At 54.3% G+C, this 22498-nt stretch overlaps 2 protein-coding genes across 3 annotated transcripts in view; one reads left to right on the top strand and one right to left on the bottom strand.

Annotated features, from left to right (window-relative positions):
• Window positions 1-5683, bottom strand: part of LOC149352943 (uncharacterized) — a 27712-nt gene extending 22029 nt beyond the window's left edge. The window contains exon 1 of the mRNA XM_089575737.1: window positions 5620-5683. Within this exon, the coding sequence (XP_089431863.1) occupies window positions 5620-5683 (64 nt within the window). The remainder of the gene's footprint in view (window positions 1-5619) is intronic.
• Window positions 5401-22498, top strand: noc (zinc finger protein no ocelli). 2 transcript variants are annotated; one of them, XM_089582148.1, is made up of 2 exons: window positions 5401-5754; window positions 17949-22498. In XM_089582148.1, the coding sequence occupies exons 1-2, from the start codon at window positions 5695-5697 to the stop codon at window positions 19335-19337; spliced, it is 1449 nt and encodes a 482-aa protein (XP_089438274.1). In that variant the 5' UTR covers window positions 5401-5694; the 3' UTR covers window positions 19338-22498. The 2 variants fall into 2 exon arrangements, with proteins under 2 accessions (XP_089438274.1, XP_089438275.1); XM_089582149.1 differs by lacking the exon at window positions 5401-5754 and adding an exon at window positions 15947-17476.

The raw sequence follows: 22498 nt of genomic DNA, 5'->3' as shown, positions 1-22498 counted from the left end.
TCCCCGCCCGATCAGTTAACGTTTACATGAGCCCGGAAGGCGAATTTCATCCCGACGGTTCTACTCGGCCATACGTTGTCGGATTCGATCATGTAAACGCCGTATGCATGCTTCGCGGCATGCGCGTCCCGGCCCGCAGCCCTACAGGAAAGACTGCGCAGTAAGTCTCCGCCTCTCCAGACCCGTCAATCGCCCGAACTGGTGCCGTCTGTCGCCTGAGTAGCCTCGGTCACTCTCTTACAATTAGCCGCTCGCGTAAGCTTGCGCCGCATGTCTTCCTGTCGGCCTCTCTTGCTTACGACGCAAAGGCAACTATTGCGACGAGGCAATGACGATTTCGTTAGAAAGGTCCAATGCCATTCCTCGCAGACCTGCCAATCCCTTACACCAGGAAATCAGAATCAGCTAAGTGCATGCGCTGAATGCGATAGTAGTTCCAATGTATTGCTCTTCTTTCTCATGCACGCGAGCTCCGTGCTTCCTCTGGTGACAGTTGCCAGCCTGTTTCTGTTGCATTAAGGCTCCATCCAAAGAAGAAAATAACGGTACAATACCGTTTCGGGGCTCCTCGGGGACAGCTGGCCCTCGCTGAATTCTCTGCTTATGGGTCGCGAGCCTCTCAAGTCGGTAATCGCGATAATTAGGCGCAGATAGCAAAAGTATCGGCCCATCAAGCACTCTTCCTGACCTGTGAATAGCTTCGAGAGTATGGCCCCTCACCCCATTTCTGTGCCAACAAGTCACGATTAACCCATGCGGCTGTGTGAGGTTCTCATAAACAGGGTCTATCCGTCGGAATTTTCTCCTGTCCACGAAGCATTGTTCGGACCCAGGTCACATACACACACGTGAGAATACCCTTTCATTACTAGAGCTTCTGCGCTACACGGTGAAGTTGATAGCCCTGCGAAACGGTCATGTGTGGGGCTAAGCCTAGATGCTATGTGTTCTAAAAACTAAGACGTAGAAGAAGAAAAAAAAAACGGGGAAAGTGCGAACGCAACTCCTCGCAAAGGTGGCGCCAAGTTCCCCCAAGTCGGGCCGCACTGCTGCATCTGCCCCTGACTCCTCATCCACGGCGTCGTATAACGTTCGTTAAAAATCGTCAAAGCGCTCATCCGGGCACCAGCGTTCCGCTTGTTAAATTCGACCTCAACATTTACTGGCCGTTTCGCTCAAGGACCCGAGCGGGTTTGTTGACAGTGCGAGGGAGCGCGCGCGGTTTTACAGCCGCTGCCGACGTCGCGCAGCCAAAAAGAGATCAAGAAAACGGAAGGAAGGTGAGCAGTAAACGAGCTTGCTCACAGGAAAGGCACGAGAGCACATCCGAGAGGACGAGGGAAGTAAAAAGGGAAGGGAAATAAACCCATCCGATTTGCGAGAGTTCTTTCGCATTTCGAAGTCCGCTCATATCCGAGAGCCGGAGAACAAAAAAAAGAGGAGCAAGATAAAGCGGGAAAAAGAGAGCAGCCCCGGGCCGCGCTGAAGCACCGAGAAGACCTTTACTGCGCCATTATTTTGGACGCCATAATTCCTTATCCGACAAATGTTTAAAACAGGGCGTCCGCTGTGTGCGCTAAAAAACGCGCCGAGTGGGACGCGCCTGGATATGCCGCGAACGCGCGCTCGCCGGGACCCGAATCGCGCAGCAGACAGTTCTGCCGACGACAACACGTCCCGGAGGAGCGCCATAACGACGGCACTTTTACGACCCGGGGTTATAAAATGTCCCTCCCGCCTCGGCGCGTATACGCACATATATATTTCATCCTCCGGTATCTATCGGCCGCAGCAGCATACGGTGCATATGTTTCCAAGTTATAAACAGGGCCGTTTGCCAAAACTCGCACTACAACCTCGGGCAAACCAGCGCGCCTTTTTGCTCTTGACGGCCGCGCCGCCGCACCTGGCAGCGCCGTTTGCAGCGGTAGCCCGTAGATGGCGCGACGCGTCCTGAGCCGCCGCGCAAAACGACACTCGACGGCGCCATTACTGGCGCGCGCGCTGCTCCGGCGGCGGCGCAGCAACAACTGCTCTCCGGAGCGCGGCGGCGCGCGGACTCTTAATTCGAGATTTATAACCGTGTTCTCACCAATCGCGGCGGCTTTGATGCCCGCGCTCCTCCGGGCCCCTCGCTCTTCATGGCGCCATAAATTACGGCATTCCCGGGCTGCAGATATGACTTACATCGAAACCCCTAAGTTGTATATATCGCTGATAATAATCCCTGCCTCGGTGCGGCAATAAAGCGCCAGATTTATGTCTCCATTATATTTCACTCTCGTTTCCTTTTCTCGCGCGCCCGTATGTGTTCCATAAAAGAGGGAGGCCGTGTCTGGCTTGTTTTTGAGCAGCGCTGCCTTTGTGGACTGCCCGGCGGACGCCCAAGACGTTATGTGGACGTGCCCTCTGGGCCCCGTGGACAACGCCGTTTTCGCGCTCCCTCCCTTTACGGCCGGCATAAACTGCGCCGGCAAGCACGCATTTACATAACAGTCGGCGGCGGGCAAGGTATGCTGGACGAGTTTATGTTACGGCGTCGCCTTTCCGGTGAGAAAAACAGGCGCGCTCCCTGTCAGTGCTCGGCGGCCGTTAAAGTCTGCGCCGCCGCTATCTATCGCCCCCTCGCCCCGCGCAATGTCAATAGCGCCTTGTTTCGCCAGCGCTCCTCTCATGATTACGCCCGTCGTGCCGTATACATTGGGGGCTCGCACGCCAGCGGAGAGCACTGCGGAGAAGCCGGTAAGCCTGGTAGGTCCCGCTCGGCCTTTGTCGGTATGAATGCGCGACACGGTTTTCGCAGCGCGCCCCGCGAGAGAGTAATGCGTGGAGTTGGCCACCCAGTAACACGCTGTGACAACTTTCGTGCGATTAAACGAGCAAACTGGGCACTATCGCTTTGAACGCAGCAGTGAAGACCCGCGACTGTTCGCATTATGCCCCCCTGTTGATTCGAATGAAACTGTACATTGTGAGCATATGTGCTATAATGGCACAATGCGCCGTTCAGCTTGACAAGTTGATAATGTGACATTCCAGCGGCAGCTAGCACAATAGAAATTGTATGACAGCCAAGTGCGCCACAGGCACGGTTGGATCAACCATATACGTGTTTTCTTGGAATTTTGTGAAAGCTCGATCCTGGTGTAGCAGAACGCTTATTCAAGATGACTACATCGCTCTGAGGCACTGCCAGATTGCTTTAACATCAGTGGCAGGCTGACATGAGGCGCTAGCTTGTGGCGCGCGGCGACGTTCAGAGAGGTAGTTGGTAGTATAGCATCAATGATACCATATTCCAGGAATGAAAAGGGAAACACGTAGCTCGCTGTAATCGTGGACCTCGTGATAGGCAACGTTGCCGCAAAAAGCTAGGCGGAAGCGATAGGGAATTTGAGCAGCAAGCGCTTCTGGCCCCGGTGCTGTTCCGAATGCTCTTGACGCACCTGGAGAGCTTGCATCCTGTAGCTCTCGGTGACAGGAAAAGCAGCCAGCTGTAGAGCCAAGACTCCATAGCTTTCCTCTGGTAAAAAACAAACAACCAAAAAATACAAAGCAGAAAAAAAAAGATTGCTAAACAAAGCGCTGGAATGAACTTGTAGATAATGAAGTCGGTTGGCTGGGCTTACCGTTTATGCCTAGTTAGCAGTCAACTTGAATAACTACACCATAGCATTGCAAATGCTAAAAATTGTACGTTAACGTACATGTTAGTATTTTTGACAAGAACTGTCAGTTTGGCACACTGAAAAAGGTGGTCGTTGCTCTCGGCTACCCGAGCATGTATCACCCCGCCGCGGCGGCTCAGTGGTTACGGCGCTCGGCTGCTGCCCTTAAAGACGCGGGTTCGATCCCGGCCGCGGCGGCCTAATTTCTATGAAGGCGAAATTCTAGAGGCCCGTGTGCTGTGCGCGATGTCAGTGCACGTTAAAGATCCCCAGGTGGTCGAAATTTCCGAAGCCCTTCTCTACGGCGTCCCTCATAGCGTGAGTTGCTTTGGGACGTTAAACCCCAATAAACCACATAAACCGAGCATGTATCATGTACGTTTCAGGAACTTTTGCACTGCAACCTTTTGCAAACTGCGTAAAGTAAAAGGTAGCGCAGCAACCATTCCGTCTAAAATATGCATAGCCTTTTTTCCCCTTCTGACTGAAATGAAAGGCTTCGAAACTTTTAGCGCTGAAAAGAGTTGTGACAGAAGCGTCACAAGAAAATGCGGAACTCGGTCGAATTATTATTATTATTTTTTTTTTGTTTTGAAATGCCAGCATTCGAGGATATTATTTCGGACAGAAGGGGGGATGCCTTCAGAAAGCATAATTTGCCGGAAGAAAAAAATAAATTAATTAAAAGTAAAGAGAACACTTGTTTTATGTCATGCCTTGCGCGATGACGGCGAATTTCGAGTTTGCTCTGTAACGGGACGTTGAAAAATACTGCACAGCTTAAACACTTTTCGCGGAAGAGCACGACCGCAGCAATAACTGTGCAACGTTGAGACACCGCTGCTTTCGGCTGCGGAACAAAAGGCTGGGGTGCGGTCTAAAGACCTGAGAAATTACGCAGCGGTTGGGCGTCGACACACTATCACAAGGGCGGCGATCACACGCGCCGCGGGCAATCCCTTGGATCACCGGACGGACAGCGGGAGATCTGCTTATCCCGCTAATCCGCGACTAACCACCGCGTCCGGCGGGGCCGAAAAAGCGCGCTCGCGGTCATTAGGCGCGCGCACAAAGGACACCTTACTGCCGGCGCGGGAGAGACAGCGCGTGCTCAAAGGAGACGGGTGGATCGTCTCCGGTGGTCCGGCGCGTCGCGCCCAGCGAGCGAGGGTCACCCTTCGCCGAGAGCGCGCCTCCTTTTCCTCCGGCCACTCGATCGTCGCCATGACAGTCGCGTCTGGTTCTTTCTTCTCCGGTGCGAATGATGCGATTCTGAAAGATTAGCGTGACCGAAGAGGAAGACCCGGCGAGCGGACAACTCTCTTTCTCAATTCGACGCATTCATCCGCGAAAGAGAGGAGCAGCCGTAGCGGCCAAAGGCGCTCTCCACCTCGCCGCGCGAGCGAGGGAGAAAGAAAAGCTCTTTCCTCCTCCGCCACGACTCGCCAAAGAAAGACCGCCCCGGCTCTGACAACAAAAGCTGACATAAATCATGCCTGATTGGCAGCTCTGACAACGGGCTGATGGATAGCGTTGTAAAAGTTGACAGCTGGCCCGACGCCAGATCATTAGCTCGGCCGGGCTTCCATTGGCCGCGCCGACCGCGGGGAACCACGGGGGGAAAGGAGAAACCGGAAATTGATGGGCGTGACGTCACGCGTTGGCTCCTCCTTCGGCACACCGGATGTTGGGGCTCCGCGCGCACGTGACGTCTCCGCCCGGAGAGGCGCGATCCGGCGAACGCGTCGCACGCGCAGAACTCGCCGCGACTCGTAGCCGTGCGGAGCGTCGTCGACTTCGCTGTTGCCTTCGCGATCTCGCTGCGCCCGCGCCGGCCTGTTTTTGCTCAGCTGAGACGGACGTTTCGCGCGCCGTGGACTGATACACAGCTCGCCAGGACACTCGCCTCCTCGGAGGCTGGATTACTTGGCACTGCACGCGGATTACTCACCTGCACCGACTGCGCCGGACTCGCGTGCATCCCAAGTTCCTCTTCGCCCTTGCTGGGGTTCCATGACCCATCGCCATGCTGACCTCAAGTAATCAGTACCTGAGGCCAGAATTCCTGTCTCCGCTTCCGACCACGGTGAGTGGCACTTGAAAGCTACAATTTGCGTTTCGTTGCTGCTAGCGTCGGGAATTATCAGCGTGGCAACATCATCCGGTATGCAGGCCCGATGACGTTGACACCCTCCCTAATGCGTGCACCGCCGATGACAGTCGGTGAATTTTAAGCTCGCAACGCAGTCGCCGATCCACGCGACGTTGTTACAGTTTTTCTTGTGTTATCCGTCATAATTCGAGTTTTCCCACGGAATCGCTCGAATTACGACGGAATGATCATGATTCCTCAGGATTTTTCATTGCGAGTTCCCCATAAATTTGGTGCTGCTTCTGCGCAACGCATATTTTCTTTTTAACGATTCTGTCGCGACACCGCAAGTGATGTCAGACGGGTATTGTTAGATGTAATCTCATACATGTTCTCTACATGGCCTCAGTTGGGAGAAGGCGCGCCGGTTTTCTGAAGATCGCACGGGTGCCGTCCGGTGGCGCCGACGCGCGGTGGCGAGGCGCACTAGCGTATTTCGTTCTGGATGATGCGTGTAGGCTGCTGTACTCGCACGTATTTCGATTCACCGCGAGGAGCTTAGGCGGCATAGTTTCGCGCAGAGTGTAGTCTAGTAATAATTTATAGCGGTTCGTTTTGATTTCTTGAGCACGAAGAACAACATGCATGTGGAAAGGAGTTGCCGTTGTCGTTTGCCGACACCAGCAGTTCCTTGCACACGCACGGCGACCTCAGCACTAGAGTCATGAATCATCGCTCCGTACTCCTCCATTCTAACATATACCTGACATCGTTGATGGTTGAGCGCTGTTGACAGTTCACGTTGCCGCAGGGATGCTGGTTGAAAGCTCTTATTGACTACTAGTGTACGAGCACCTGCATTGCTCGGGATCACTTCGCACGGTTTACGCAAAGGTAAATTGATAAGGAAAGCTGCGATTTTTTTTTTCTGAACAGAAATGTGCTCAGAAAGACGGAGACGAAGTTCTGGGTAGCACCTACTTCCTTCCGTGCAAGTGCTCCTAGTCATGTCAGTTCCAAACAAGCTCGCTCTACCTTGGCCTACTGGCTGAGGAACGCGCACTGAAGATTTATACGGCATGTTCGTTCCATTTTGCTTCGAATTTTAGTACGACCGAAGTTTACGTTACCGTTCGTGTCGTGAGGCGCCTGGGCTGTCATCGCCTACGCCAGTTTTTTGTCTGTGAAGGTTACCTGAAAAGCGCTGCCAATTACAACAGCTCATTTTGGCCGACATTGTCCTCGCCAAATATTTTGTCCGCTAGTTCCGTTGGGCTGCTTTCATTCATCCGTTTGGAAGAAACTTCTCTGGCTTTAGCTGAGACAGCTGCATCAACTGCGGCCTAAGTATTCTTCTGCATTTATTTGCATTGGGACACTTATCGCCAGCATGCAGGCATGTTTCCACCGCAGTCGCGATGAAGTGGAGCGGTGTCCAGCTCCTTGGACTAGGCATGTCTTGCACTTGATGTCGCAGTGTCGAAAATCTCGTGGTGGAAAAGACAGTGCGCTGAAGATGTACGCTGAACATCTGGTCGGTCGTCGGTACGCGTCTTTCATGCTCACGGGTTTAATTCTTCAGGAGGCTAGTGGCTGCGGTGCAAACTCACCCACCGCTCCAAACTCACCCACGAGGCATCCATTGTGATATACGTATATTTTTCTCGCTTTCTGTAAGGCGTGGACTGTGATAGATAATCTCGACAGTTCTGATCGAAGGCGCCAGTAACATGCACTCGAAGAAATAGTTGTGAGACGCAGGCAACGCACTACCGAAAATTACTGCGCCAGTTGTTGCGATTCCCTCCTGCACTGTTCGCGCTCTCTCAGGGCGACTCTTGCTTCAGGAGAGTTGACGTTGCTGCACATTTTTCCCGCCGGTCGACATCCGATTATGCCGCGTTCACTCGGCGCGCGCACGAGCCTGTCGCGGGTGAAATACTGCCGGGCTGAGCAGCGCCTTTTCTCGAGCCGTCCGCAGCGACGCCTTTTGATGGCACGCCTCGTTATTAATGTCCCCGCACATGCGCGCACGCCCAAATAATGGCCTTCTGCGGAAGCTTGGCCCTGCTCGTCCACCGAATGACGCGCGCATGCAGCTGCGGGAACCTAGCGACGTCAGCCACTGTGACTCGGCGAGCGAGGGCAAGCGGTTTCGCTCCACCGCAGCAGCCGCGCGCACATGTATATGTGCAAGTTGCGCGCGTGCAGTAGCAGCTTTTTACCTCCGGGGAGCGCGTATCGTTGAATTAGGCTCCGGCGCCTCTGTACATGTCGCACGAGCCGATATTTGGCGCTCAGATAGCCTCCTGCTCGCAGGCTGTGTTCGCTTCACAAAATGAAGTCTCGAACTGGTTTGGCTTTTGGGGGGTTTGACGTCCCAAAGTGATTCAGGCTATGAGGGGAGCCGTAGTGAAGGGCTCCGGAAATATCGGCCACCTAAGTTATTTTAGCGTGCACTGACATCGCACAGTGCACGAGACCCTAGAATTTCACCTCCATCGAAATTCGACCGCCGCAGCTGGGATCGAACCCGCGCTTTTTGGGTCAGCAACAGAGTGCCATAAACCAGTCAGCCACCGCGGCGGCTTAAGTCTCGAACTGTTGAGTGACAATGTATTCCTTCGTTGAATTCACGTGCAGCGCGTCCAAAATGATACGGAGTGCGCCATCGACGTATGTTGTACAGAAGAGATGGGGCAGTTTCTTCTGTTTTTACGCACCAGCGCCATTTTCCAGCATGATTATTAATCGTCAAAGTTTCTGCTGGGTGATACAGTGAGAGGAGTTCGGTTGCCGAAATGTGACCCATAGTATTGTGGCCGCTACTGAACCTTGGTGCCTTGGTGCACAATGCGACTTCTGGTGGCGTTGCAACGTGCGGTACCGTTTGTTGTAAATGTTCAGTCCACCGCGCCGCTTCGGCGGCCGGCGTAGTGGACTGCACACTTTTGCAACAGATGGTGCATAGCTCCTCGGCGTGCCTCAGCTCATCGAACGTCCGCTTGACGCGTAGTCTGTCGGGACTAAACCCACCGCAGTGTCTCCCTCGTGACATTTAGCCGCAAACGACATCTTGACGCGAGCGAACGAACTTTTGCTGCGTTTTTCAAACGTGCATATATGCGCGGTCTTGTAGTTGCTGTTGCATTTATGTTTACATGTCACATTTAACTTTGTTATTCCGACAACGCTTCGTCAAGAGCGCCTTGACACCCGACGCATTCTTTCTTGACCTGCAGCTGCGCATGTACATCGGCGTTTCCAAATGCCTGTCACTCGTTACTTCTGAAGGCGGCGAGACAACCTGTAGATTCGTGCGTATGAATCTGGCCGCGCGAGGAATCTGCTTGACTTTTGCGTTTGCTGTGATCGAAGAGCGGGGAAAAGTTTAAAGCATGCGGTGGGGAGGTCTGTGAACCCACAAGCAAGACAGCTCATGCTCGCATGACGGGCTTGGATGGCGTCGGAGCATGACACGTAGCGCCTGCCCGCAGTAACAAATGAGGCGCTTGAATTTCAAAGGCGACGCGAAGCAAACGTCTTTGAGTCGCATTAGTATAGTGCAAAGAGGACAAGGAGGGTACCAATGAGCTGTAGCTTCATATTTTCATAGCTGTCGCTTCATATTCCGCTTCTCGCATGTGTGCGTGCGTGGTTAAGCGACTAGCACCATCCATGAGCCGTCCTAGAATGCGCTAGGCCTCACTTGCAACGCATTTCATGTCTACGTCTACTTGGCGATAACTGCAGATAGACCGATTTTTCGCTTATTTGTGAACTTCAGAGTAGTTTTCCTGCAGGTTTACACAAATGACCGTCTCTCTTTTTGTTTCTACCTTAGGTGATTTTAAATGAAAAGGCAAGTGGACATGCAAAATGAGTGACATACTGCTGTGTTCATGTAAGAGTCCCTGTTAGCGCCCGCTGAAAGCCGGGAAATAGCTTAGCGCAGTACGCAACAAGAGCGAATGTTGCTTCGGTGGAGCCTTTACCAGACTGACAGGGTCTCCATGATATATACTACTGCATTGCCAGCAGCGCAGTCTTCTCAAAGATGTATGGGCGCTTCGAGCTGGAACCACGGAAAATAAAGCTGTTTTTCGTCGGTTCCCGCTCGTCGCGTTCTGCGAATTTCCTCCCGTTGGCCACTTGAGTTCTCATCTTTTCTGCGCAGAGCATTCCGCCTTTTCGTCGCGGCCTTTCTAGACCCCCCCACGGGTGCACTCGTGCATACGACACGTAAGACTACCCGGCGGCGCGTGCAAATAGGCGCGGCCTTTGCTGGCGGCTGCTGTCGACGACGCGAAAAAGAGCGAAACGCGCCAAGAAAGGAGGGGAGGGCGGAAAAAGAGCAAGGCGAGCGCCGGACGATTAAGCCGCAGCGCTCGGGGGCGTCGCGCAAATTAATCGGAGGGGCCCCCGCTGTCCTGTTCTTCCCGCAGCCGGTGTCCGCTTTGAATAAATTGCCGCCGCTCGCTGCCACTCCATTTTTCTCGCCGCCGCGTGGTCCGCGGAAAGCCATCCCCCGACCGCGCGCGGAATGCTGGCGGCGGGAAGAGAAAGACCGCGCGTTCCCAAGTCGCGCGTGCGGATTCTTTTGACGCCAAAGCCTGCCTTTCGCCCTGTTCCGACGCTCAGATACCCCGGGACCAACCTCATTCCGCACGGAGTAGCTGTGCGTCGGAATCTGCGGGAATTCGAGCTGCGAAGCCGAGCGCCTTCCGTCTGTAACGTAGTCGTGGCGCCCATCACGCGTGAAGATTTCCACGAAGCGCCGCCACTGGCGCAGATATGCTACCCGTGCTTACTCGCTGAGAAAGGGGGGCAAGGTGACGTATAGGCGCACAGGCAGTCTCGTTTGCATACACGCCACAGGAGCTGCATCGCACCAGTTTGTCACTCGCGGACCGGAGATGCGCGACCGTGTTTAGCGCACTGCGCCGGAGACAGATGCGTGACACACGTCTGGCCCTGGAGTTGACGCGACGCCTCTCGTCGGAGTGGCGCGCGTCGAGTGCGCAAATTCCGCGATCTGCACGTGGCGCCTTTGCTCGACATTTGCGTAAGCTCAGTTTGCTAGAACGGCGACGCGGGGCACCTTTCGAATTTCGCAGTTTTCCGCGATTGCAAACCGCCTTCCTTCGCAGGGAAATGAGACCATTGTGGAGGCGGGCCTTTGTCCACTTTTCGCGGGCAGATCGAACCGCATCCGAGTGGCGTGCAGAGGCGTCTGGAAGGGCGCCTTGCGACGTATTCGTCGCGCATGGGTCACGGGTCGCAGCCAGCCCCGCGGCAGGCGCGGATTCGCGTTTTTGCGGTGAGGCGTCGCGGCGCGCGGATAGGGCAGCTGCCGCATACTGCACGGGCCAAAATGCTCACACTTGTCACGCGAAAAGAGCGATCACGCGGAGGTATTTGCAAATACCGGGTCGTGTATGCGGCCCCGCTGTGCCAAGCGCATTTCGCAAGTCAGCGCGGGGCGCCTGAGCCGTGTTCGCCGTCTCTCGCCTGGCGGGAGATGGCGCTCGCGCCTTGGTCGAGTAGTGAAACGGGGGAGGGGGCGAAGGTGCCTGGGGCGGACGCAGCCAACGTTACGGCTTGATCAGCCTGTAGGTGTGCAGAATGATGCTGAATTTCGGTGCATACGTCCGCATTTGTTCAGCGTAATTAGACAGCTCTCAGTTCACGAATCAGTCGCTTTTACTCATTTGAAGTAAACTCACAGGTGGCTATCGCCATCACCGAATTTGCTTACTCGCATTGCATGCCGAGCACTTCAACTGTGATAACTTTCCTCCTCACCCCCCCCCCATCTTGAAGTACCATGGGGTGCTACCAGACTTGCGCTGCACTACCGCTCAGCATAATCATTGGCTTCGAAGTTATCGAAAAGGATCGTGCGATGGATATTTTGTGCGCCGGTTTTCAGCAACTATTGTACCATCGCTATCAAAATATTACGGTGTCGTTACCAGCAGATAGAACATGCACGTCTCCTCAAGCAGTCGCGCATTTCAGGCGACTGGATTACGTGACTGCCCTGGAATATTCTTTTTTTTTTTCTCCGCACACTCACGTCCCGTAAACTTTTGATCGCAGTACTGCGTTCAAGAATAAGGGGGCTGGAGGAGAAACTTGGCTTTGGATTTGTTCGGCAGGTAGCGATCCGCTGATGCGTCCGCGATTAGCGCGAATGACGCCACATTCTGGGCAAGTATTCTATTGCAAATCGGTTTCTTTCGAACTGATTCTGTCACGCTCGCTGCATTGCCCATTATGCAGCTATTCTCGCCGGTCTGCTATAAAACTGGCTGTCGGAGCAGCCGAAATGGATCGCGTATTTACTTGAGCCGGCGTCTTTGTGCCGACCATTTCGCAACGCTCTCGCAAACAAAGGCGCGGGCGGAAGCGCAACATGAGAGCGCGCGCACAAATTGGCCTGTCCACGGAACATTCACGGCAGGCACGTGGTGACATGCCTGCACCTGCAGCTTTTTGTTCTCGAGAAAAAGACGGTGCGCATTGTTGCCGCAAAGGATGACTTGCACAAGCGGGAGTCATTCGCCACAAATTTCGAAATTTCTCTGCTACCCGGGGCGCAAGGGTGTTCGTCGTACATCCCGGTACAGACCTTGTTTCGGTCATTTCTGAAGCCCTTCGTTTTTTGTTTTTTTAAGATGAAACCGCTTTACGCGCAGCGCTGCTTTCTGGCTGCAGCTCGCGTCAAGTGAGCTTCGGGGTTGGGCGGTTCTCTATAGGGTCTGTTTTGTGTCACACAATTTGAAGGCAGTGTAGCTAGCGCTGAATTACTTTTCTCGCAACGATGCATCACCAGCTAGCCCCGCCAATGTGTTTTATTGAGGGCAGTGTTTCCTGATTTCCTTCGAGAAAGTAAAGAAGCAGCAGTTCAACGCTGCCGACGGAGGGATGTTTTATTTTTTTATTTTTTTGCTGAACTACAGTAGATAGTAGTTATTTTGCTTTTAGGTGAGAAACCGAGCACTGCCTTCACACGCCGCACTGCACTAAAAGCGGCGACGTTTCCCAAAGCTCAAAGTTTAAGGCACGAGTTGCGGACGATTTGAGGGACGTTATTTGCTGAAAATCTTTTCTCTATATTTTCTTCTACCCATAGACCGTAGCCGTTTGTCTCTCTTGATAATATCACCGTCGTCTTCGGCAGAAAACTCGCCTTGAGAAACACACGCGCGGATGACAGGATCTCGACGTCTTTTTGGCAAGCTCTTTTTTCTTTTTCGCAGCTGTGGAGGTTAGTAACGTTGTCAGCGAGAGTCATCTGCCCTGCAATGTACAGATTGATGGGCTGACATCGCGAATACCAGTGCGTGGTAGCGTTTTCTGCATGCAGCAAACGAGTGGCCTGTAGCCGCGTCTTTTTCTTCTCGTTATGTAGTGAAATTTCGCGTCTGTTCAGTTTTCTCGAGCGCATGCTATGTGACGGATGAGTGTATTGTGGCGCGCATAAGGGCTTGCGGTAAGACCGAGTCTTCGGGCGGCGCGTGATGAAGATGTAATGCTCTTGGGGGCAATCGACCGTTGTGCGAATGATATATCGCGGATTCATTTTCTCGTTACTACAGCGTCTGCAAGCCGCCGCGGCGGCTCAGTGGTTATGGTGCTCGGCTGCTGACCCGAAAGACGCGGGTTCGATCCCGGCCGCGGCGGTCGAATTTCGGTGGAGGCGAAATTCCAGAGGCCCGGGAACTGTGCGATGTCAGCGCGCGTTAAAGAACCCCAGGTGGTCGAAATTTCCGAAGCCCTTCACTACGCCATCCCTCATAGCTTGAGTTGCTTTGGGACGTTGAACCACCATAAACCGAAACGACAGCGTCTGCAGTTGCCATTTTCACCTAGACTCCAGTTCGGCTTTTTAATATCGAACTTGCAAGACCTAAGGTGCCGTGTCAGGGAGAACACGGCGGTGATAACGTGCAACCAAAGAAAGAAGGGAACTGGAAACGACACGCTTGCTGCGTTCCTTCGACTGGCGCTGCACGTGTCTAGAGATCTAAGACAGGATGGCTTAACAGTTGACGCAAATGAGCACTTCATTGTGGAACACACACGCGCGCGTTTGCTTCATCAGGTTTTTTTTTTTTTGCGTGTGCTGCTCGCATTGCCAAATGCCGGTTATTCAAGAAGTACAATAAGAGAGACGTTTTGGATATCCTATTTCGCAAAGATGCCGCCATTTCGTTTTTCTTCAAGTTACAGCGCCAGCTTTGACGCGTGTCGGGTAAGTTCTGCGCATGTGTGTACGCATATGATAGGAAGATACCGAGGGCACGAGAAATGCGTTGGTGAATACAGCTTAGCGATCGCAGCGGAGATCAGGCGTTCAAATGTCCTCTGTGCACAGTGGCTTTGCTGCAGAGCGCGTATTGCGTCTTCGCTCTTCTTTCCCAGCCGTTGTGACTGCAACAGCAGGGAAATCTCGTGATGAACATATTGTGCGCGTCACTTAGCGTCATCCAGCTACACAGACGCTAGCCGTGGAACTGCTGCTAGGTGCTGTCAGGCGCCAGGGGCTCTCGTGGTGCCCGCTGCACTGCCTTGCTCAAATGCGCGCTCAAAAGGATATGGCTACAGAAGTGACCGCTGATAGCTCGGCTGGCTCGAGACGAACGCCCGCGGCTGCTTTCGTTCGCGGCCTGCGGTACCACGCGCTGGAAGCTCATGTTTTTTTTTTTTTTCGCTCCTCCGACGTGCGGGAATAAGTGAGCGGGTGTTTCTCTGATAACCGTTCTTCTCACACTCACACTAACCACTCTCGGTTATTATCTTCTCTTCATTTTTTTTTTCTTTCCTGGCTAGCCTCGCATCTGTTTCTGAGCAGTTTTTCGTTATTTTTCCCGCTTCACACTTAGAAACGGGCTCTAAAGAACATCGGACTGCGGCGATTATGTTCCACGCTGTCCTTGATTTAAATTACCACGAGAGAAACTTCTCGACGTTCTACACGGTGGACAACGCCCCAGCATTTTTGTGTTGCAGGTATTTTCACTGGTGCGTGCACCTGCGACGTTTTCGTGGAGGTGGGGAGGTCGGAATGTTCAGCTGCATAGGCTTCCTGTAGACTAAGCCAGGACCAGTAGTAATTCATGAGCTCCTCGAAGCTCGCATCCAGTGCCAATACGTCGAGGAGTATTGTATCTGTCGCGCCCGTTTTCAGTGGCTGGATGGCGGCAATTATCGACGAAGGGTAACCCTGCGCTGCGCTCGAGTGCGTACGCTTGTTTGCTGCCAATCACTATCTTATTTTTTTTTTTTAAATACTGGTGGAAGGGCGGAGCTCGAAGCATCCCGCTCAGCCGAGCCTGGCAGGAGACAATGGGCGGCGCCTAAATCAATTTGGGTTGCCCTCCTCTTCTCTTGTCCGCTGGCGCCACAGGACACGTGTGCACGTGTCTCTTCTAACCACAGTGCGGCGTCACTCTGCGCATTGTGCGCACAAAATACGCTGAATGCGCGGCGGACGCTGCGCGGAGTTATAGTGTTCCTCATATATCACGGCCCGTGCGTCATGAATCGCGGCGCGCTATTCAGGTCCGTTTTGTGGCCTAAAATTCCCAGAACGAAAGCTGGGCCCCACTTCGCAATAAAGACGCGCGGCTTTGTGGGCACGGAACGCGTCGTTTTTGTCGCAGTGCGTGTGGTAATTCAGGAGCGCGCCGAACACAATGAGAGGCCTCTGACAGCCGCCAGACATGTGGAAAAGGGAAGGAGCGGAGAAAAAGAAATGTCGCCGCCGTTAACAGTTTAACGATCTGTCCATTGCTGTCGCGTGCTAGGTTTGAAGGGACAAAGCGCGCGGTATGACTGACGGCTTCTGAGAATCGAACGCAGCCGACTTCTTCGCGCTTCGTGTGATGGAGTGCGTAGTCTTTTTCATTTCCTCTCTCTCCGCTCATCCACCCTGCGGCCGCCGCCGTGGAGGCTGCAGGATGTGGGCATCTCGGCTTGATTCCTCGTGCGCGAGACGGCGCCGCCCGCAGCTTTTCTGCCGCAGTGCTAACGTGCACTGTCATCCTCGTTGCGCCGCGTCCCTCGGCGACGTTCGGTGACAAGACGGTGGTATACAATGGGCTCCGGTTGTTTTTCGTTCAAGTTGTCCAACCCCCCCCCCTCCCCCTCCTCTCATTTGTCCGTTTACCTTCATTCAGGGTGTCCTGGTCTATTCTGTCGGCATATTTTGATGAATTTTGGTTGTTTTTTTTTGCTATTTCATACCTGCTTTCCATTAAACGTCCATCTCTCTCGCTTCCCTGTCACTTTTGTTTGCTTCTCTTGGTCGGGTTGGAGGGGCGATGACGGGTCGGCGCACAATCGCAAAGTACAATTGGCGTCCTCGTTATTATCTTCGCTCGCTTCCAGCCGCCGCTTGAGGAGACGAATCGCTAAGAACAACTCATCTATTCCCGTATCTTCTTTTGTGCATGCAACTTATTGTGATGTGCACCCTTATGCTGTGGCTCTTATCCCCTGAGGAGCCGTGCAAGTGTAGTGAAATGAGGACACAGGGTTATGGTCGGCATCCGGCTAAGGTCGGGAAATTCCCGTTTCGCCGCGACCGTGCAAGTCCGTGAGGCCTTAGCTGCACGCGTCAAGCGGTGACCGACTGTCCTTTGCTGTTACTCAGGCATTGTAGTCTGGCAGAGCCTATACGAAGAGCGCATGGGGTCGGCCTATATACGCAAGGCCGAGATAAACCCAGCACCGTTAAGGGTAGGAGAAAAAGAGGATGAGGACCATCACATGCGCAGGAGCAATAGCATAGAGCGCTTCTATGGGTTTCGCGGGATAGTCCGACGTGGCGTTGCCCTACGCCATGGACCGCGTGTGGTCTCACCTACGTTTCTGGTGGCTTAGAGGTGAACGCACTTGCGTACCGCTGGGGGCGCGGTTAATAGACAAAGTTTAGCCTAGTGTCCCTTGTTTCGCGGCTGCTCATTTTTCTCCGCGGCGAAAACGAGGGCGTAAATGGAAATAACACAGCGTGCTGCCGCAGCAGACGGGGAGGCGATAAATCAAACAATGGTTTTCGAATATTGATAGCACGTGCCGAGCCATTGTTTCGCTGGGTGTTTTTCGCCGCTACTGAAGCCAGCCGCATAGCGGGTCTGACAAATAAAGAAAGCGCAAAAAGCAAGAAAAGGTAAGGCGTTGGCGGGGGCCGCGTTGTGTTGTGCGTGCACTTCATTGTCTCGCTAGATGCGCGCCGCGGCCCCCGACGCGCCGAGTGACAGGAGCGGGACATTTCTGCAGCCGAGACAAAGGTTCCGCGCCGAGGCACCGCACATGTGTTACAAAGCGCCTGCAAATAATGCCCGCTTCCCAGAAGCCGCGCCGATGATGGATTGGGGCGTCCGACTGTTTTTCGCTCTTATTATTCCGGCGCTGAGAAAAGAGATCCAGATAGAGGCGCGCGGCGACGCGACATTCGCTTCTTTATTGGACGCCAGATCAGATGCGAGAGGGGGAGCTCTCTCAGGTGGCACACGCTGCTCAGTTGTGATTGAGGCTCTTCTTTGTGCGTCTCCTCACCGTCCGATAAAAGCTGCGCCTTTTGTCTTCAAGCGCCCGCCTGAACCGCTTACGAATGCTACCCGTAACGCCGAGCGAAGTTGCTGACTAACTGCTAATCAAGCGACGGCGGTTCCACTAGACATCTTGAAAGATGGCTAGCATTCAGGTATTGTGCTGTGAGATATTCGTCTGACCTCACATTCGTCTTGGTGCGTTGTTACACACAACACGTCAAGTGCTACGTGGGAGTTAGCCAGTTGGATGCGCTTGGGTTTGCTCTGTAGCCGTTGAGGGGGGGGGGGGGGGGGGGGGGTATCGCCAGCTTATTTCTCCGCCGCGGTTTCCTTGCTTCCTGAATCTAGTGTGGCCCCCAACGTGTTTCCTGTCGAGGTAGCGAACGCAAATACGGAGGATATTTTGAACAAGGACGCAGGATAAAACGGAGGACCTCTCTTGCTTTGAATATGCGTCGCGTCGATTTCGGCGAATCCTGCCGACAGGCGTCTTGCGCCATGGCCTGCTTCCTTGTTCAAGCCCGTTTTCTTCTTTTCGGCGCTTCTGTTGTTTTGCTGCCGGGCCATTGCCGCTCTCATTTATGTTTTCTTTTCCTTTCTTCTTTTTCTTTTGCCCTCTCGCAGCTCGACGCCAAGAAGAGCCCTCTGGCACTGCTGGCGCAGACATGCAGCAACATTGGCGCCGACAACCCCAACATCAAGCCCATAATCCCGCCGCTGGAGAAACCCAAGGACCAAGACAAGAGCAAGGGCAAGTCATCGTCGCTCTCTTCTTCTTCGACGTCCTCATCGAGCCAGCTGGACGACAAGCCGTCCTTCAAGCCCTACGAGTCGGCGAAGAAGGAGGACTCAGCGCCCAATGGTGATGTAGGCGGCGGCAAGAAATCCCCTTCCTCCTCGTCCAAGTCGCCTCCGCGGGTGGCCAGCTCGTCGCCGGCCGCGTCCATCGCCTCGAGCGGCAAGGCGTCGCCCGCCGCTTCCGAGCACTCAAAGTCGGACGCGTCTTCGGGCTCTGCGACCGCCATCACGACGACCACGTCGTCTTCCTCGTCGACGCCGTCGTCGCAGAACACGCTGAGTGGCCTGGGCTACGGCGGCGCGGCCGCCCTTGGCCTGGACCTGGCGCGCGACAAGGACGCTCTCTCGCAGCTGACCTCTCTGAGCGCGGCCTACAAGGGGCTCAACCCACTGGCCAACTGCTGCTCGCCCCTGCTGGCTGGCCACCTTCCGGGCGCCGTGGACGGCGGCGCGTTCCCTGGCGCGGCGCTGGCAAGCCAGGCGCTCAAGCTGGGCAGCTACCCCGTGGGCTCTCCGCTGTCTCCCTACGTGGGCTACGCGCGCGTCAAGACGGCCGGCGGCGGCACCTCGCTGGTGCCCGTGTGCCGCGACCCCTTCTGCACCAACTGCCAGATGAGCATGCAGAGCGCCCAGCTGGGCGTCTGCCCCAGCGGCTGCACGCAGTGCTCGCACGACCGGCTGACGCCCGCCGGGCTGGGCCTCAACCCGGCAGCGCTGGTGCCGCCGGGGCTGGGCTCCGGCAGCCTCGGCTCGCCGCTCTACCCGGGCGCGCACTCCATGCTCACCCGGCCCAACGTCTGCAGCTGGATGGTGGGCGACACGTACTGCGGCAAGCGGTTCTCCACATCCGAGGAGCTGCTCCAGCACCTGCGCACCCACACCAACCTGTCGGTGACGGACTCGAGCGCGCTCCCGCTGCTGTCGCCCAGCCTGTCGGTGCCCTCTGCGCCCAGCGGCCTGAGCGCGGCGGCCGCCGCCTGCCACCTGCACTACAGCACGGCGCCCTCGCTGACCACGCCGGCGGGCCTGCGCCGCACCTACCCGACCAGCCTGAGCCCCGTGGGCTCGCTGTCGGCGCGCTACCACCCGTACAAGCCGCCCCTCCCGGCCTTCCCCGGCACGCCGTTCGCGCCGCTACCTCACCCGTCGCTCGGCATGTACTACTCGCCCTACGGACTGTACGGACAGAGGCTAGGGCCCCCCGTGCACCCCTGAGCCTCTCGCCGTGGACACTCGCCAGTGCCATCGCCCCCGCTCCCCTCCTCTCTATCGGCTGCTCACTTGTAAGAAAGTTCTTCGCGTGGACTCCTGTGTGCGCGCATGCGCTGAAGCTCACTGGGACGCTGAGCGGCTTTCCTCTCACCCCGAGCGTAGTTTGTAACGATCTCTGTCGGGCCTCTCAAGGCTTTGTGCACCGCGTCGCTCGGCAGTGTTTCTTTCGTTTGACTCCCTTTTTTATTTTTATTTTCTTCTTGCTTTCGACGTGTTGTTTAGGCCCCAGTAGAAGTTTGTTCGAAAGGCATCGCAACGGAAATACTTATCGACAGGCCTCGTTGTGCCGGAAACATATGCAAGCAATATGCAGTTCTCCCTGTTGTGTCTGCCGCTGTTTGCGCGAAACAGGAAATGCACGAGCACGCATTTGGCGGGCTGTTCTGGCTCTATATTTAAGCACGGTCATTCGCAATAATGTCATGCCTGTAGGCTTTATGCACTCGAAAGCGTCGTGTGATTCTAAAAGTATATTCCACGTCACCTGCACGTTGTCACAGTTTTTCACCATTTTTATTTCGCGACTGTTCCTTGCGCACCTTTGCGGTTCCATGCGGATCGCGCGGCATCTCGCCTACGCTACCCAACGGCTTAAGCTGATTCTTTCCGCGGCGGGGACGGGAAACGCTGCTTGGTTTCGGTCATGTGCCTGTCAAGATGTTGGTGAACCTCTGCTTAATTGGCTCTCGTCCACATCTTCGCCTTTTCTCTTGCCCGCCGGCGTGTCGCTGTAGTCGGCGCTCTGACGAGTCGTTTCGTTCCGCGTTGGGTCAGCTCCTGCCTTTTCCGAAATGAGTGAAGATAGCTTCATTTGTTTGGGCCGTTTCCATGCGACATGGCAGCGCAGTCGACACGGATATCGCTGTCGAGTGCTAAGCCACGTTGCAGGCAGAAACGAGAGGGCGCAAGTTGTTCCCCCTGGCGAAAGGCACAAACTACTCACTCGCCCGTCCCCCATGGCGCATTCTTATGCACTCGGGCGCGAATTTTGTCACACCGGCTCTACCTTAACCAGATTGGGTCACCGCTGGATGATTTTTTTTTTCTTGGACTCTTCCACGGCGCGTATCGTGTCATGACGTCGGCGCACCGGGTTTTGAAATTTTAACGTTCGCATTCGTTCTACACGGAGTTGTGTGCCAACTCGCGGGTGGATAAATTCTGCCACTAGATGACCAGGAGATACTTGTATTATTTTTTTCTCGCTTTGGCCGTGTTAGTATTCTCTCGCTCTCTTTTTTGTTTCATTGCTTAGACAACCTGAGGGGGAAAAATGTCGTGCGAAAAGAAAATGTGGCGATGGGCCCCCGTCTGCGTGTCAGAGGCCACACCAAATTGCACAAACTCAACTCGACGCGAGGGAAAGTCTGAATATGCTCAATTCGTATACGTTTTCACTGCCACCGCTGGCGCCGCTGCCCAGAGTGTCACATTCCCTTCCGTTGTTGTAAGCGCCATTCTTATTCGCTGGCTACCAGCTCGCTCCAGCGTGGCACAGATTTCGCGCACGCGCATAACGTTGCAGGTGTATGGCGCACGCATAGAAATACGTCGAAACTAGGCACGCAAAAAAAATTGATCGAAAAAAAGTTTCGCGCTTCGTTTGGTACATATTTAAAAAAAAAGAAAAAAAAGGCAACGCGGGGCATCTTCCTGATTACCCCCATCGATCAGACTGATGAATGGTGCCTAGCCCCGCGCGACGCGACGGCCTTGCTAATCTAAATGTAGCGTTTCTTTGGAAAGGGGGAAGAGGGATTAGCATACGCGCGGAATCGCGTGATCCGAATGGCAGATTGTGTGCGGGCCTCGCTGCAGCCGCGCGATTTATAAATATTCGTCGCGCCGCCGCGTTTTACGACTCGAGCGTGCTGCGGGGAGTCCGGCCTCCTTTCTCCGTGAAGCCGCTCGATGCTTATCTTGAGCGATGAGCCGCCGGTTCAGAGAGCGCCCCCCAGTGCGTGGTTGTTGCACTGCGGCGTACCGTTACGACGACGACGGCTGGGGTCGTGCATCGGCGCTGCTTGACCGGCACCCGCTTGGGATTCTTTTTTCCTTTTGCTTTTCCGGCGCGGCCTCAGTTAGCGACCAGCGTGCGTTGAAACAAAGCAGCATCAAAAGAAACATGTCACGAAAACCTGCGTGCAGTTAGGTTCCTATTGTTGAGGAATCGCCACTAGCGTTCTGCGGCTCTTGCAGTGGGTGCATTCTGCGACTGCAGCTGTAACAGATCGTGTGCCGTTCGGTACTCTGGTCGGTGGTTGGTAACAAAAGTAAGGAAAACAAACAACCCTATAGCCTCCATGGAGCGCGAGGTTGACGATAATTTAAGAGGAACGCATGACTGACAACAGACCTGCGAAACTTCACTGTCGCGTTTTTATAACTAAGCAGCTGCCTTAGTAGTTCCGTTTTCTTGGCTCGTGTAAGTTTGTAGCCATCCTTGCGTGGAGCCGCCTTTGTGCCGGCGCTGTTCATCAGGTCAACACGAAAACTGTGCAGGCAGGTTACTGTGCGCGCGCAGCCGTTTCTCGTTCGCTGCCGCACGCACACGTACACTCATACACCGGTTAGTCCTTGTTGTTCGAGAATGTTTAAATTGAGTGGCCCTCCACTCGGTATGCGGTTTTACCAGAGGGACATTTTCCAAGGGAGAATAAATGCACAGCCTGCACTCTAGCATCTCAGAACGCGGTGTGATCTCTCCTGACGTCAAATGCTAAGTCAAGGGTGTCCAAAGCGTGTTGCCAAAATAACACTCAAGTCTTCTTCATTTTTCTTTGACACGCGCTTTAACTGCGCCGTTTCGTCTTTGTTTTTTCCTGATGGGAGGATTGTAACATACACACTGTACAGAAATATGTGCGCGTTTTTTGTCTCGTGTGTTGCGTAATATCTTGGAAAGTTCGTGGCTGCCTTTTTTTTTCATTGTTTTTTTTTTTGCTTGCGTGTGGTGATCGAGTCGTGTACATTAGTAATATATTTCAAGTCGGCGCGTGCGGAGCGCGCACGCGATAGTCTTTGTTTGTATTATTTTGTTTATTGTTGTACATACTCCTTGATGCCGATGATCCTGCAAATACATGACACTGATGAAACCTGAA

The sequence above is a fragment of the Amblyomma mixtum genome, chromosome 3 (genome assembly GCF_055824585.1).
Source record: "Amblyomma mixtum isolate Tamu chromosome 3, ASM5582458v1, whole genome shotgun sequence".
Lineage (NCBI taxonomy): Eukaryota > Metazoa > Arthropoda > Arachnida > Ixodida > Ixodidae > Amblyomma > Amblyomma mixtum.
This window is presented reverse-complemented; position numbering and strand designations above follow the sequence as displayed.

Excerpts from the sequence above, each read along its gene's own strand:
- noc (XM_089582148.1), top strand. The coding sequence starts at position 5,695 with ATGCTGACCTCAAGTAATCAGTACCTGAGGCCAGAATTCCTGTCTCCG. Across the intron at positions 5,755-17,948 it reads TGTCTCCGCTTCCGACCACG|CTCGACGCCAAGAAGAGCCC; the intron begins GTGAGTGGCACT and ends GCCCTCTCGCAG.